This window comes from Hippocampus bargibanti, linkage group LG08, assembly GCF_051943395.1.
Source record: "Hippocampus bargibanti isolate YZ-2025 linkage group LG08, ASM5194339v1, whole genome shotgun sequence".
NCBI classification, from domain to species: Eukaryota; Metazoa; Chordata; class Actinopteri; order Syngnathiformes; family Syngnathidae; genus Hippocampus; species Hippocampus bargibanti.
In genome coordinates this window covers 12,950,629-12,963,292 of record NC_142741.1, presented here as the reverse complement: position 1 = coordinate 12,963,292, position 12,664 = coordinate 12,950,629, and the positions used below count along the sequence as shown (strand labels likewise).

The following is a 12,664-nucleotide window of genomic DNA, read 5'->3' as shown; positions in this document are numbered from 1 at the left end:
TAGCGGCTGCCTGAGGGGAGTAGCTGGAAAAGGTGGTGGGCAGGGTGTGGAGGGTCCAGTAGGATTTTCCACGACCTTGTTTGGATTCTTTCAGTGTGCAAGTCCTCGAGAATGGGTAGGGTGGTGCCATTGATTTTTTCCTAACTGTCCATTGAAGTTGGATTTTGTCCATTTTTGTGGCGGCCCTGAACCAAATGGTGATGGACGAACACAGAATGGATTCGATGACAGCCGTGTAGAAATGTTGTAGCACCTCCTGTGGCAGGCCATGCTTCTTTAGCAGCCTCAGGAAGTATGTTTATGAAAGACACACACACACACACACACACACACACACACACACACACACACACACACACACACACACACACACACACACACACACACACACACACACACACACACACACACACACACACACACACACACACACACACACACACAGTCATACCTCCATTCCATAAGGCTCTTCGAAATATATACTTTTTTATTTACTATTGTGACAACATTGATAGTGTGTGTATTACACCCATACATGTGTGTGTGTGTGTGTGCGTGTGTGTGTGTGCACGTATGCATGCACAGCAAATGTTTACGTTTGTAGAGATTAACAAGGAAGACTTCACACCATAAGGATTTTTTATCTGAAAAGGCAGCTGTCGGGAATCTTTTTAATAAAAACAAAACATGAAGACAGCAGTAAACTGAAACTTACAGGAATGGGAATGACATGAATTCACAGTGTGTTTCTGCCACCTTTTTTTACATAGCTCACCATTTGTCTGGAAATAATTTCAAGAGAAAACTGAAATTGATTTTGTTTTCTTTTTCCTCAGCTCCATTTCCCCTTGCAATGCAGGACCTTTTATGCACTAAAAATGACTTCCCTCCTCGAGCCCACTGCTTGGTCAGATGGTGAGTTTTATGGTCAAATGATGAGTCTTCCCAAAGGTTACTTTCAGACGAATCAATCAGAGTGGATATTCAAATTCCTGACCCTTCAGTCACTGATTGGCCAACTGAGCCTCAGCCGCTGCAAATGGCAAATTCAAGCAGATGTCATCCATGAAAACTCTTAAATTTGGTCCATGTGAAGATAAAGACCACAAAGTAAATTCAATACTCTTGTTTTCATTTTTTGTTGACAGGTATGGGATCAGGGAGTTTATTGTCATATCGCCAGGATCCAACGTTGAGGCTATCATCAGCGAGTCTAAATGTAATTTGCTTCTCAGCTCCATCTCAGTTTCTCTGGTCAACAGTGGATGGTGAGACACAATCAGCACTTTTCTTGAGCAGACAAAGAATAAAAACAATTACTGAGAACAGAGAAGCAAAGAATGTCAATATCACAGTAATTCAATATTTTTAGCCTCGCAAGGACAAGCTGGATGATGAAACAATTTGAAAAGTTCTAATGAATCTTTGTCTTTTTGTTTTGCCTCAGCCAAGTCCCCATGTTTGTGCAGATCCAGCAAAAGTGGAGGCGACTCTATGCTGGCGAATGCCAGGGACATGGTGTCCACACCGAATTTGAGATGGTACACCTTCGTAAGGTACCAAGTCAGTACAACCATCTGTCTGGCCTTCTTGACATCTTCAAATCAAAGACAGTAAGTGTCAGAGTGTTTTGTGAGACAGTCCAGTGTTTGTAACAACCTATATATCATAGGACACAATTCCATTGAATTTTAGGTTTTAAGGCCAGAGCAGCAACTGCTGCAAAGTCCCCATTGTTACTGAGTATCGCACCCTGCGCGATATACAAAAGAAAAAGATAAAACATCAGCAAAAGCCATCTGCTAAAATGTGCTGAAAGTGAGTTCCATCCATCCAACCATTATCCGTACCGCTTATTCCTCATTAGGGTCGTGTGGGTGCTGGAGCCGATCACAGCCGTCTTCGAGCACCAGGCGGGGGACACCCTGAATTGGTTGCCAGCCAATTGCAGGGCACACAGAGAAAAACAACCACCCACACTCACACCAAGGGAAAATTTGGAAATGTCCAATCAGTCTGTCATGCATGTTTTTGGAACATGGGAAACCCACGCAGGCCCGGGGAGAACATGCAAACTCCACACAGGGAGGCCGTAGCGAGATTCGTACTAGTGACCTCTGCACTGTGAAGCGTGTGCTGCACTGTGAAGCGGCGTGCTAACCACTAGTACCTTTTTTTTTAATTAAATGAGCAGGGTAAAAATTTTGGGCATATATACCAGTCATACTTTTGAGACCTTTTCCTCAAGGTTAAATTTTGCATTAAATTTTCTTCAACACAAAAAAAGAGGAAATACTTGAAATGGTCCAATGTAGATGGCCCATTTTTCACTCAAACACCTTATATATTTCGTTGATCAGAATAATGTAAGGATCGTAATTTTCAATTGTATTTATTTGTTTTGGATAAGTGTGGCCCGGTGGTCAAGGGGTCAGCGCATCGACCTCACAGTGCACAGGCTGTGGGTTCTATTCCTGCTCCGGCCTTCCTGTATGGAGTTTGCATGTTCGTCCATGCCTACTGTACAAATGTCGTCATAGGTTTACATACACTTGAAGAACATAATGTCACAGCTCTCTTGAGTTTCCAGTGATTTCTACAACTCTGATAGAGTGATAGGAACAGATACTTTTTTGTCACAAAAAACATCCATGAAGTTTGGTTCTGTTATGACTTTACTATGGGTGAACATAATAAAGTGATCAAATCTGCTGGGTCAAAATTATACATACGGCAGCGCTAATGTTTGGTAACATGTCCTGTTGGATTATTTTGATCGTTCGCCCTTGGTTCATTGCTTCGACGGGTGTTGATGGGAGAGGATGGTTAAATCAGGTGTAGAACAGAAAGTTGGTTTAATTTTGGAGAGCGCGGAGGCATCGCAGTGTCTGCTTCAGGAGAGAGCATGGCGATAGAGAGAGAGACAAACTAGAAGGGAGAGCATTTTATACGACGCGCAGTGTGTGACGCGAAAGGATGTGACGTAATGTAAATGCGACATCATATAAGGGAAGGCAGGATATGACGTATCAGGAAGTTCAAAATGTAAACGAAGATTACTGAGCGATCTTTAGAGATGTTTGTATGGCGAATTACCCCAACATGTCCCTGGCCAATTTCACTTCAATTAGGTTCTTTTCTTCTACAAGCTTCTGGCATGCTTCTGGTTGAATCTTTGACCACTCCTCTTGACAGAATTGATGCAGTTCAGTTAAATTTGATGGGTTTCTGACATGCACTTTTTTCTTCAGTATTGTCCACAAGTTCTCAATGGGGTTTAAGTCAAGACTTTGGCAACGTCATTCGAACACATTAATTATAGCCTGATTTAGCCATTCCATTACCACTTTTGGTGTGTGTTTGGGGTCATTGTCCTGTTGGAACACCCAACTGCGCCCAAGACCCAATATTTGGACTGATGACTTTAGGTTATCATTAAGATTTTGAATTGGATTGGATTTACCTTTATTCGTCTCGCAGTAGAAAGTCAGAGAGGCCAGACTGAGATGGTTTGGACATGTCCAGAGGAGAGGGATTGACTATATCGGGAGAAGGATGGGGAGCCTTGAACTGCCAGGCAGGAGGCCAAGAGGAAGACCAAAGAGGAGGTTTATGGATGTTGTCAAAGAGGACATGAAGGTAGCTGGTGTGAGAGAAGAGGATGCACAAAACTGGGTTAGATGGAGGACACTGATTCGCTGTGGCGAGCCCTGAAGGGAAAAGCCGAAAGGAAAAGAAGTTGTCTAGAGGAAGAAATTGGTAGCCACAGTGGTGGTGGAGAAATTTCAATTTTACAGCAGCAAAGTGATGAAAGGAAGAGGAAAGGAAAGAAAGAAGTAGAAAAACAAAATACAGGAGCTGCTGGAAAGGCAGCCACTCTCGCGGCGCCATCTTGAAGTCAAAAGAACAAAAAAAAATAAAAAATGAGATGACAACATGTTTGTGATGTAATGTAGGGAAAGAGATGCCCATTTCCCAGTAAGATCAGAGCATTGTCATCAAATGGTGGCTATAGTTTTGCTTTTTTGAATGTTGCTGTGCCAATGACAATTTTGTGTTTGGGAGCCTTTTACTGAGCATCTTCATCTTTATTAAGTTCACAGAGTTGCTTGTTCTGTAGCAACAAGGGGACATGAGCCAGTGTCTTAAATACAGAGGGTTGTGTCTGGAAGGGCCAAAACATCTTGGCCAAAACAAACATGTGAATCTAACCTCTGAAGTTGGAAGACACTGATTTGCCGCTGCGACCCTTTGAAGGGAAAAGCCAAAAGGAAAAGACGAAGAAGAAAGACACAGTCATTCATTCTAAAGCACTTTCTGTACCCTCTTTGTTACATGAAGCAGTTCAAGATGAAAGAGGAGAGGATCAAAGCGTCCTTTTCATCGATGGATCAGGGACGTCATGGTGGAATGTGCACATCTACAATTTGAACGTAATCCTCCATCTTCATTATCCCATTTACTGTCTGTAAAGCACCAGTCCATTAACAGCAAAACAGCCCCACAGCATAATACTACCACCACCGTGCTTGACGGTAGGCGTGGTGTACTTGGGGTTAAAGGCCTCACCTTTTCTTCTCCAAACACATTGCTGGGCAATGTGGCCAAACAGCTCGGGTTTTGTTTCGTCTGACCACAAAACTTTCCTCCAGAAGGTCGCATCTTTGTCCATGTGATCAGCAGCAAACTTCAGTGACAAAACATGCACTTTATACAGGTGACTTTCCTGACTTGTTCAAGTCAATGCTTCGCTTTTTCAGATCCATGCTGAGCTCCTTTGACTTTCCCATTGAAGCGTTTGCGGGCGTTTGCATCAAATGAGCCCTATTTAAATGGCCTCGGAGAAGTCACCAGCTGGAGTCACTCATAATAACTCACAACAAATTAAGAGGCCATGCTATTGGATTGGATTGGATATGCCTTTATTAGTCTCACAGTGGAGAAATTTACATTTCACAGCAGCAAAGTGATGAAAGGAATGAAAGTAGAAAAACGAAATACATGAGCTGCTGGAAAGGCAGCCACTCTCGCGGCGCCGTCTTGAAGTCAAAAGAACAAAAAAAAACTAAATACCAAATAATATGACAGCATAGAGACAATATGACAAAACAAAGACACAGAGAGACATTCATTCTTCAGGACTTGCTGTACCCTCTTTGTGATGACACAGAATGATGAAAGCCCATTTCGCTGGCACAACTTTCTAAGTCACCAAAATTGCTGATTTGTGTTGCGGTATGTATTTAACCCAGCAGATTTGATCCCTTTTTCTGTCAACCCATAATAGTCATAAAAGAACCAAACTTCATGCATGTTTTTAGTGACAAAGAAGTATCTGTTCCAATCACTCTCAGTGAAAAATCAGAGTTGTAGAAATAACTGGACACTCGAGAGAGCCATGACATTATGTTCTTCACAAGTATAATACAGCAAAACCTTTCACTAAATCGCCATGGACCACCAAAGCGATTTAGTTTAATTTGGATAGTGCTTACAACAGATGTCTTAGATTGTTACCATGTAGGCTCAGTCATGCTGATGAGGTGATACCAGGGAGTGGGGCAATCAGGCCAGTCAGTGTAATCAGTGTAGCCTCAGGGAATAGTCCTCTCCTCCCCACAACCTTAGAGCAGGGACGTATCATAGCAGAGGTCTGGCACCGCCACCCCTGAACAGTAGGGCTATACGTATATATAGGGCCAGAGCTACCAGCAAAATTTTAGTTCGCTGACAAAGCCTCATGGATGAGAAACGAAATGTCCGACACCTTCAAAGAAGTACAGATGAGGGCTGAAGAAACCTTTTCATCGATGGACCACTCCTGTACGACTGAGTGTTTACACAGACGTTCTTCACAAGTGTATGTAAACTTTTGACCACAACTGTATGTGCGTTTTCTCCAGGTCCTTCAGGTTCCTCTCACATTCCAAAAAATGTGTGGCAGGCTACAACACACCTGAAACGGGTGATCAACTCATCAACCAGCTCTGAGGCAGCATTAGAACGATCCTGATTATTTGAATCAGTTGTATTGCTCCTGGAAGAGCCGGAAAAATGGGCAGGACAGGTTCCTTGAGGACCGAGGTTGGAGACCTCTGTTCTAAATTGTCCCGAAGTGTGAATGAGTGTTAGCTCCGATGGTTGTTTGACTATGTGTGCCCTGCGATTGGCTGCCAACCAATTCAGGGTGTCTCCTGTCAGCTGCCCAAAGACAGGCGCAACAGAAGCCAGCATTCGCCCCACTTACTTTGAGTGCATCAGCGGCATTTGGCTGATGCTCCACGTCTGGCCAACTTTGGCCTGCGTCTGAAATAATTTTCTGAATATTGCTTTTAACTGCTTGTGACAGCTCGGTCTGAATAGTACACACATTATCAATTTTGTCACAATGCACTTCTCTCTCCGTTTCTTTAGGGATGCACCATATATCCATTGCCGCCAATCAATGTTGCGATCCGTTTTACCTACATTCTTCAAGACTGGCAGCAGCATTCTTGGCCCCTGCAGCCTCCCGGTAGGTTTATATTGGAAAGTACTTTCAAAACATTTTTTTAATGTTGCTTCATAGAGAAAGTTATTATTACTACATAGCTATAATTCAGTGTCTGACGGTCTCTGTGGATATTTGGCAGACTTTGACAACCTTCTTGGAGGTGAGGTGGGAGTAGAGGAGTTTGGCAAACTTCCATTTGGTGCATGTGAAGAAACAATCAGGTGAAATTATATTTACATTATATCTTAGGGGGGGGTGTCGCATCACAAGAATTGCATACTATGAAGTGAAAAACTCTTCTTCAATTTATTTTTTTAGCTTTTGCTCCACTTTATTTAAGATGATCAAATGAAATGGTGTGACCTAGATGATCTGGAGCACTATCGTCTATCAAGATGAAATTAGGCACGTGTTGTCCATGAAGAGGCACAATCACTGGTTTTTAAATTTTATTCAAGTAGCATGTTGTCACCAAGTGTAGTGAAGTACTGTACCGAATGGTCACATTGGCCCACACTGTAACACAGCCACCACCAAAAGAAATGTGTGAGGAAACCTGAGTACCGGGAGAAAACCCATGCATGCATAGGGAGAACATGCAAATCCCTGGAATGCTGGAGCCTAGATTCAAACCTTTGAACTCTGTGAGCCAGATGTGATAGTGATGATAATAACAATATAATAATAATAATAATAATAATAATAATAATAATAATAATAATAATACATTTCATTTTTAAGTACCTTTCAAATAGCCAGTCAGCCGTTATACAACCAGAAATACAAACAGTAAATCATAAACGCTGAATGTTTTTGCAAACTTTCTACAATTTTGAAGAGACCCTACCCCAGGGGTCGGGAACCTTTTTGACTAAGAGAGCCATAAAAGTAAAATATTTCAAAATATTTTCAGTGAGAGCCACACACAAGCGCGCACAATCGCGGGGCGTGCGAGCACACACACACACACACACACACACACACACACACACACACGTGCGCACACACACATGCAAACACGCACGCAAACACACGCACGCGCGGCCACTTTTCAACAAAATGTCAGAATGTATTATTTAAAATAACTTACTCACCGTTAGCATGAATGGTTTTCCGTTCCGCGTAGGCAAAGTTACTGCTAGCTAGCCTGCACACGGCTCGCAGAAGTACATGTATATTGATGCTAACGTTAACATGGGGCTTGTTAAAATGTCACTGACATTCGACTGTTTCATCGATACTATTGTTTCATTGCAAATTAGAATCAGAAACTTTTCTCTCCTCAAAGGCGTATGCTCCGGTGCATTTAAGCTGAAGTGCACTCGTTGGGCTCATTGAAGCGGGCGTTTACCTGTTTCAACTTGACGGCCAGTATCATCAAGTCAAAGTCAAAGTCAAAGTCAGCTTTATTGTCAAATATGCTAATATGCATGACAACAGCACAGATGAAATTACTGTCCTCTCGGACCCAGCATGCAAGGCACTTATAATTTAATGTTAATTTGCCGGGAGAGGGGAGCCGCTGCGTGTTCACGCGCCGCCATCTTGGGGAATTTTTTTTTGAAAAAAATAACAAATATGACAACACAAAGACACAGAGTCATTCATTCTTCAGGACTTGCTGTACCCTCTTTGTGATGACATGAAGCAGTTCTAGTTGAAAGAGGAGAGGATCAAATCATCCATGTCAGCAGTGGATCAGGGACGTCATGGTGGAATTTGTACGTCTACTACAAGCTAAATGTTGAAAGCAAACACGAAACTGTAGCATCCATTGACGAAAAGACATTGTCTCACATCTCCTGTCCCACATAAATCTGCTTCAATTCCAAGCCGCGACAGTTCCACATATGCATCGGCGCTCTGCGCTGACGCTGCTATCTTCTTATCGCGGGCTCCTCAAGCCATGCATCCATCCAACCGCAGACTGTCCAACAGCACTGACCATTCCACTGAACAAAGCGGGGCTGTGAAGATGCTGCCCATTACAGGCGCAAAAAAGCACAATGGCCCCAGAGCTGTCCAGCGATGGTAGTCAAATGGCTCCGACATTCCTCCCATTCAAAAACAGTACTGGCATATTCATGCTGCCGAAAGGCGCAACCGCTCAGCACAGTCTCCTCCTTGATGATTGTCGTGGCCAAAAATCCAATCAAAATTGCGCTTTCCGCCAACCTAGGTCAGTGTCATCCAATCAAAATTGCGCTTTCCGCCAACTGCGGATTCAACAGGAAATTACAGACGAAAAAAACGCTAATATGTATTTAGTTTTATCGGTCATATGCAAATCATCAAAAGAGCCGTATATGGCTCGCGAGCCATAGGTTCCCGACCCCTGCCCTACCCAAAAAGTCCTGTAATAAATCACGACAACCTTTAAAGCCATTCATGTCTCCTAACGACAGAGTTCACTTTGTGTGAAAACTTGATAAGATACGATGTGAAAGGCTGTTTTTCTTTTCCTTTTAAAGTGAGCTTCATCTTTCAACCACTTGGCCTGAGTTGACAGAAGGCACTGTATTGGACAATGACGTCTACAGGTAAGTGTGTCCATCAACCTGTAACATACTTGTTTTTTTCCTCCATTGGGACTATTGTTTAATGTGCCACACACTGTAATAAATTTGTTGTGGTAACAATGACAGAAGTGCACATTATGGATAAAGGAGGGAGGGAGAAAGAGCGAGTTAGAGATATGCATGGCAAGGCTGGGCGACATCCTGATCAAATGGTCATTGAGACATCAAATACTAATATTAAAATATGTGAAGAAAATGTCTGATCTTTGTTGACTGCCACCATCTTTTTGTGGATTCGTAAAAAGTCTTACTATGTAACATTCAAAGCCAGGCTTTGTTCTTTGATTCTGCAATTTCTGCCAAATGTTCATCAGCAAAGCTAGGGAAATTTGGGGAGGTGATTTATTTGTTGTTACTTCATTATACAAAAATAACTAAATAAAATAATCATGTTAAACTGGATCAAATATATTTTTAACAGTGATCTTGACCCTCTCCATGCGCCTCACTGGTCACTCCGGATCAAAACAGTTGAACATCCTCAGTGTTTACTTGGTAAGATATTCACTTGTTGTCCTGTTGATGGTCTGATTAATTTAAAGGTTTTGTATCATTCAAGCTTTCCACAGCTATATATGATTATATACTATGTTTAGAATAATGATGATCGAATTTCTGAAGAAATATGAGTTTTTTTGGTGGCTATTTTCAGTGTCTGAAACTCATGACAAGTTAGCGGACACCTGGGCAGACAACTCCGAATAGTTGCCTGACCGGGCATAAAGTTGCCTGCCCCTTTTTTCACAACTTGAAACACGATAATGCGACAAATCGCAAAAAAAAAAAACCAATTGTTGCAGAGTATGAAGGATTTTTTTAATTAAGGATGTACCTACCACAAATGCTCCCTTGCTTAATTTCTGGTAAATATCCCTGGCTGAAGATTTGGCTCCAGTTGTCTTTGTCCATACACTGTTCGTCATGGTGCACAATGCAATGTTGTGTTGTCTGCTACAAGCCACGTGAACTCCTCTTTCCACGATGGTTTTGATAACAATACCTTTAATTTCTAAGTGCCTTTCAAAACTCTGAAGGACACTTTTGTCACGTTTTGCAAGGTGGTGATGACAAATGTGGATCCCAAAAAGCAGGCAGGCGGGAGGAGCAGGTTGTATTTGAGAAATTGTATTAAAATGAAGTCAAAACGCACAGAATCTAAAATGTCAAAATCTTTCAAACAGAAAAATACAAAGTATCAAAATAAAGACCAAGAGTAAAAGTCTGCCAAGATGAAACAAACGCAATGCACTGCACACAATGCATACAATTGCATACAACAGCATCCAATGTGTTCAACAGCATACAATGACATTTAACAATTACCCGACACCGAATGGTCATGCCGAGGGTCCTTTTGAATGTCACTAATTGGAAACGACCAGCACCTGTGCAGGTGCAGGCGGGGCCGACAGCGCCACCCGTTGGTCGCCAACCAGATCATGACAACTTTACAGTCACGTGATAATTTACGTTTTGTAGCGTCATACATTTTGTTAGCTCATTTTGAATCTTTCTTCTGGGGCTGAGGTTCTGTGCATCTATAATGCTCGGGAAAGTCTGAAGCACAGAGTAGTGGCTTCTGATTGGCTGCCTTGCCGAGTATGCAAATTGCCAAACGAACTGGTTTGTTTTCTTACTTCAGCGATCGGTATTCGGTGATATTTTAACCCGGATCCTTTCACAAAACGGTTCGTTCAGCCAACAACCACACACGATATCACCATCGTACTAAAACGCGAAGACTTTCATTCATCAAAACTGAAAATAAAAGGTATAAGCTTACAAAACAATGATCGCACTCGCTGACAACTGTTGCGTTTACTTGGCTATTGGCCTGCCAGAAGTTAGCGGCCGATCACGTGATCATAACAAACGACGTCACGCTGGCATCTCCTATAAGGCTCTGGAAAGTCCGGAAGCAGAAAGCAGGCTGATTGGCTGCTGTGCCGAGTATGCAAATTGACAAACGAACCGAAATTCCCAAAACAAACTAAGATTTATTTATTCCGATTTTGAAATCTTCGTTCAAACATGTGCTTTATTGAATAAAGCAAACGTTTGAATGGAAAAATAAATCTTTAGTTTTTGTTTTTTCTTGGAAAAGTTGTCGGCCAGCCGGGCGGTGGCGTTCTGTAAGTTTTACGCCCGACGTAAAAGTTGCACGCTCCGGGCGTCCGAGCAGACGTTATTTCAGACACTGCTATTCTTCTTCAAACCTGCTAATAAGATGCCTAGCTCACTGCCTGTCCCTGTGTGGCTGACAAACCCCTTTAATGATATCTCAAAGTCAGCTGCTCAATCTGCCCGCAAAACACTGAGTGGTGAATGCTATGATTCATAACCAAGGGAAGGCCTGTGAGCATCTATCCATCCATCCATTTTGTGACCTTTATCCTCACAAGGGTCATGGGGCATGCTGGAGCGTAACTCACCTGTATACGGGCAGTAGGCAGGGGACACCACTAACCGGTTACCAGCAAATTACAGGCCATACAGAAACAATCAACGACTATTCTCACAATGTAGAGTATTCAATTGACCTGCAATGTATGTTTTTGGAATTTGGGATGAAACCAGAGTACCTGAAGAACCTGGATCGAACCCACAACTTCGGCATTGGGACATAACTTGTGTAATTTATTTATTTATTTATTTATTTATTTATTTTGCTTGAGTAGTTGACCTTTGGGTGCCTCGTGGTGCACCCTCTACAGCAGTGGTCCCCTCTACAGCAGTGGTCCCCAACCTTTTTTTGCGCCACGGACCGGTTTAATGTCAGACAATATTTTCATGGATTGGCGGATAAATACAACAAAATAAGACGTTTGTTTTTTACTCATTTTGCTAATTGGCTAATTTTAACAGTATGTATCACGTGACCTAGACAAGCGTTTTGACATGCGTCAAGAGTAAGTCATTGACCGATGTAATCTGGTAATTTTTCATTTTATGTAAATTATTTACTCTTTCTGCACGGCCCGGTACCAAATGACACGGACCGGTACCGGTCCGCGGCCCGGGGGTTGGGGACCTCTGCTCTACAGTATATCAGGCATGCCGAACTCCAGGCCTGAAGGGCTACTGCCCTGCTTGTTTTCCAGCTGGCCCAGCTGCAACACACCTGATTCGGGTGATCAGCTATGAAGCAGCATTAGAAGGATTGTGATGATTTGGTGTGTTGCTCCTGGGAGAGCTGGAAAACAGGCATGACTGGATCCCTTGAGGATGAAGTTGGAGACCCCTTCTTTGTACCTTCATGGAAGAAAATGTCCACAAATGTCATAAAAAGAGTTTGACCTGTTTGCATCTTCTCTTGCAGGTGACTTGCTCACAGACTTATTTAAGTTACGGGGCAGAAAGGAGACAGCAGAAGAGATTCTTGGTAGAGGATCAGCTGAGGAGGAGGGAAAAGGTTGTTGAGTTTAATACTCACTGTTGTCAGTATGCGGGTCAACTTCAAAATAAAAGCCAAACAAGTAAACTAATACCGGCCGGTACTTTCCATGGAAATCAATGCCTTTATGAGATTTTAATGCAATGCAATCGTTGTAGCGGTTGACCTGACATTGAATCAAAAGTGTTGTTGGGTATG

The 12,664-nt window shown here is 42.6% G+C and overlaps 1 protein-coding gene across 7 annotated transcripts in view; it reads left to right on the top strand.

Moving 5' to 3' along the window:
- The window catches only part of rab3gap1 (RAB3 GTPase activating protein subunit 1), a 52,969-nt gene that overhangs the window by 2,988 nt on the left and 37,317 nt on the right, over nucleotides 1–12,664 (top strand). For 6 of the 7 annotated variants that reach the window (XR_016115864.1, XR_016115863.1, XM_089003293.1 and 3 more), the window contains 8 exons: nucleotides 837–915; nucleotides 1,149–1,268; nucleotides 1,448–1,613; nucleotides 6,415–6,514; nucleotides 6,633–6,714; nucleotides 8,965–9,033; nucleotides 9,494–9,567; nucleotides 12,392–12,484. Coding sequence is in view for 5 of the 7 variants with exons in the window: in XM_089003293.1 (XP_088859419.1) it covers nucleotides 837–915; nucleotides 1,149–1,268; nucleotides 1,448–1,613; nucleotides 6,415–6,514; nucleotides 6,633–6,714; nucleotides 8,965–9,033; nucleotides 9,494–9,567; nucleotides 12,392–12,484 (783 nt within the window). In the remaining 2 variants the exon portion in view is untranslated. Of the gene's footprint in view, nucleotides 1–836; nucleotides 916–1,148; nucleotides 1,269–1,447; nucleotides 1,614–6,414; nucleotides 6,515–6,632; nucleotides 6,715–8,964; nucleotides 9,034–9,493; nucleotides 9,568–12,391; nucleotides 12,485–12,664 lie in introns of those variants that run through there. The other variant, XM_089003295.1, reaches the window with a different exon arrangement.